Raw genomic sequence first — 3718 nt, 5'->3', positions numbered from 1 at the left:
GGGAAAGAGAAGAGTCAGAAGTTTTCAAGTGCTCTGTTTTGACTCTTCTGAAGTTTGTGGGCAACTTTTTACCTTTCCGCTCTGAACACATGTAATGTTCCATATTGGGCTGACAGGAGGTAATTAATAGTAAATCATTAAAGTGTTGTAGAGGACTGCAAGTATGAGTGCTGTGTGGGAGCTGTGAAAAAGGAAATCTTGTGGATATCAGTATTAGCATGAGACTGACGAAGCAGCTGAGGACATGGATGGTATTGTAGTGACCTGTTCTTGCAGGACAGAGGCAGAATAAACGCTGTGCTGGGTGGGAGGGTAAAGAAGAAACTAGTGAGAAATGGAACCTTTTGTTTCTGGAGGAGTAGTTTATGCAAGAGCTTGTTTCATTTGGTTTGAAGTTTGGACATTTTGTTATCTTATTTGAGTGTGCAGTGTTTGTGTTTATCTCCTCCCTTTCTCTCCCTTCCCCCCCTTTTTTTTTTAACCAGCCGGATTTCCCTTACAAAGATGATCTGCTTTCCTTGGACTCCAGCTGTCTCTTGTTTATTGTTCTGGTGTTCTTCGCTTTATTTATCATTTTAAAGGTAAGTTAAAACTTCAGCATAAGTCTGTTTGAAGAGTTACTATATTAAGATGCTGTCAGTCTGAGGTAGTTCAGAACTCAGCTGGCTGCTTAGTGCTGTGGTGGGAACTCTCAGCAGAATTGTTGGGATATTCTGTTACAGTATGACTTAGACTTAAGTTTTTTTGTACTGGTGTCTTCAGCTAAGTTGTGTGCGTGCAGTGTTTATGCAGCTCTGCCCTTCCTCAGTAGGAAGTAACAATGCAGAAAGACTTCAAATACCATCTTTTTACCTATGTGCAGATAATTTTCATATTTGTAATTAAGCCTGTAGTGAAACAATATTGAGTTACTGCAGTATTGAGCTTCTAAACAAAACCTCTAAAATCTCTCACTGTGCCTAACAAACCAGGATGAATGTTTTGGAAGGAAGATGCTGGAATGAGGAAATACATAGGTTAATTGAAAGCTGCATCTTCCTTCCTACTGAAGGGTGATATTACCAGTTATGTTCTTTTTGAAACTCTAAATACAGAGGCTTTAATTTGAATTACAAAAAGTCTTCTGCAGACGAAGCATATCAGAGAAATGAATTGATAATACACAGGCCATGATAATATTCCTTTATTGCATTCAGATTGCAGCTAAGAAAAAATGAAGTAATGAAAAATACTCTTACTAATTTTCTATAGTTTCTCCACAAGAGGAATGTCCGACTGGGGGGAGTGGAAGCCTAATACAGTAGATAAATTTTGTATTGGGAAATTCAGTACCTTTTGTATAACCAAGTGCTAACTTGCCAATGAAAAATACGGAGAAATTAATGTTACACAAATGAATAACAAAAAACCCTAATCTTCATCAGATCATGGTACTGTGTCTTTCCACGAAATTAATGTTACACAAATGAATAACAGAAAACCCTAATCTTCATCAGATCACGGTACTGTGTCTTTCCATAGCAGTCAGTGTTGACTCAAAATCCAGACTGCTTTGCTCTGCCATCTCCTTGCTGTCCCAGTCATGTGTTTGTGCCCTCTCCTTCACACTGGTGGTTGGACAAATTGTGCTAACTCAGGGATGAGCAGGATTGTACTTGTTGGCCTCTCCTCCTCCTCTTCCTCCTGGCAGGTTTGGACTGAGACCCACATAAGCATAAACCAGTGGGGGATTAATTTGATTAGCACTGCTGAGGCAGTTAGAGAGATTAGTTGAATGGATCTGTGAATTCTTTTGCTAAAACCTGTGTGGTTCATCCTCTCTGAGTCACTCTGACAGCAAAGCCAAATGGGGAGCAACATAAGTACGTGGCCAGTTCTGTGAAATAGCAACCATTCCTTAGAGGTGTATCACCTAAGTTGATTTATGCTCCTTTTGTCATAGGAATTTAATCCAACGTCTAATTTCTGAATCAGCCAATGTATATGAGGTCTTTAAAAAGAGAAATCTCTTCTTTCAGGCATATCTAATTAACTGTGTATGGAACTGCTATAAATACATCAGCAACAGGAATTTGCCAGAGATTGCTGTGTACCCTGCTTTTGAAGCTCCTCCACAGGTAAAATTTCTCTTTGAGATAAAAGGAAGCAGCATCATTTAACTTTGAAGTAGAAAATCACTGTATCCATGTATGTTTCCAAGCCTTGTCCAGCTTTCTAAAGAAAGGCTGGAAAGCTTAAAAATGTTGAAGTAGCTGATTTTATGGTGCGTTATTTCTTAGTTACGTTCTGATGGTGCATAAAATAGGGTTTATAGAGAAAAGTCTTTGAATGTTTTTCTTGTAGTAGAGTGAAGCTTCAGTTGCACCAGTGCAAAGCTTCCTTGCGGGTTAGCAAAGCCAGGAGGCAGCAGGGTGGAATGAATGACCCTGCTAGGCCCAGCAGAACAGTCAGCTGCTCTCACGACTTCTTTCACTTCCTCATTTGCTTACTAGGAACAACAGTGGGTTCTTAAAAACATTTGCCTGCAACAGAGGATTAAGTTTCTGAAGGGATGTGTATATTTTTGTTCTGTTTTTTTTTTCTCTTTTGAAATTTTCTGCATTAATCTGTTCAAAATGTCTTCTCCCTAGTATGTTCTGCCAACCTACGAAATGGCAGTGAAGATGCCTGAGAAGGAACCTCCACCTCCCTACATACCTGCCTGAAGCAATTTTTATGTTAATTTTAACATCTGTACCAGCTTCCTGGGGGTTTTGTCTTTTAATCTTGCAAAACTGCTTAAGTAATAGAAATATTCAGGGCTTTAGGAGCAAACCATTCTGTTTAAAATGTTTGATATAAACTTACTAAGCAAAACACATCTGAGAGTGATTTTGTTTGCTTTAATTTTTATTTTCCTTAATGCTCTTAAACATTTTATTGCCTTAGGGCCTTACACTGCAAGAACTTATGCCTGTGACTAACTTGTGGCTTTTAATAATACCAACTAAGCCACTCTGTGATTGAAGTTAGCTACAATTATAAGTGTCTGCAGGATCATGCCCTTAATTTATATTAATTTTTTTGTAAAGTAGTTCATAAAGACAATCTGATCGTGCAGCAAAATGACAGTTTGCCTTTATCCATTTTTTGGAAGGGGAGGGGTTTGAATGTGGTATATATGTGACTTTTTTTTACTTTGCACTTTTCTCATATGTTATCTTACCTTTTATTGTGTTTTTTTGTTTATCCTATGTCTCAAAACATAGTAATTTTGAGGAAGAATGAGGGTGGCACAGGAGTTCCATTACAATGTGCTGTGAATGCCAGAAAAATAAACAGAAATGTGGAAGATGGTTGCATGCTTCTAATCTTCTATGTATTTTCCTCTTTGTGATAAATGATACTTAAATAAATCTTTTACAAAATGTTTGCCAGTAGCCTTGGCTGATGTGTTTGTCGGTGGTGCCTCAGTGTCCTGCTGGTAGTCCCACATGCTTAGTTCAGCTTGGTGAACACTATAGGTGTAGTGTTTGATCCATGTTCTCCAGCAGTTCTGCTGTGAGTGGAGAACATGATAATACATAAACCTCTATTAAAGCCTCTGCAGTTCAAGTACTTGGTTGTCTTCTACTTGTCTGATTGGTACTTACACATGAGTTGGGAAGAGGGAAGTGTACTGGAGGCTTCTTAGCCCTCGGGGAAATCTGATGTCTCATGAGCTCAGGCGTGAAGAGCA

The 3718-nt window shown here is 38.7% G+C and overlaps 1 protein-coding gene across 1 annotated transcript in view; it reads left to right on the top strand.

The window, feature by feature from the left end:
- LAPTM4A (lysosomal protein transmembrane 4 alpha) overlaps positions 1–3419 on the top strand; it is a 6474-nt gene extending 3055 nt beyond the window's left edge. The window contains exons 4-6 of the mRNA XM_009084598.1: positions 486–581; positions 2019–2117; positions 2631–3419. Coding sequence (XP_009082846.1) covers positions 486–581; positions 2019–2117; positions 2631–2705 — 270 coding nt within the window. The 3' untranslated portion in view covers positions 2706–3419. The remainder of the gene's footprint in view (positions 1–485; positions 582–2018; positions 2118–2630) is intronic.
- The last annotated feature ends 299 nt before the right edge of the window (positions 3420–3718 follow it).

This window comes from Acanthisitta chloris, unplaced genomic scaffold, assembly GCF_000695815.1.
Source record: "Acanthisitta chloris isolate BGI_N310 unplaced genomic scaffold, ASM69581v1 scaffold35381, whole genome shotgun sequence".
Classification (NCBI taxonomy): Eukaryota; Metazoa; Chordata; class Aves; order Passeriformes; family Acanthisittidae; genus Acanthisitta; species Acanthisitta chloris.
The sequence above is the reverse complement of the archived record's forward strand: the minus strand, read 5'-3'. Positions and strand labels throughout refer to the sequence as shown.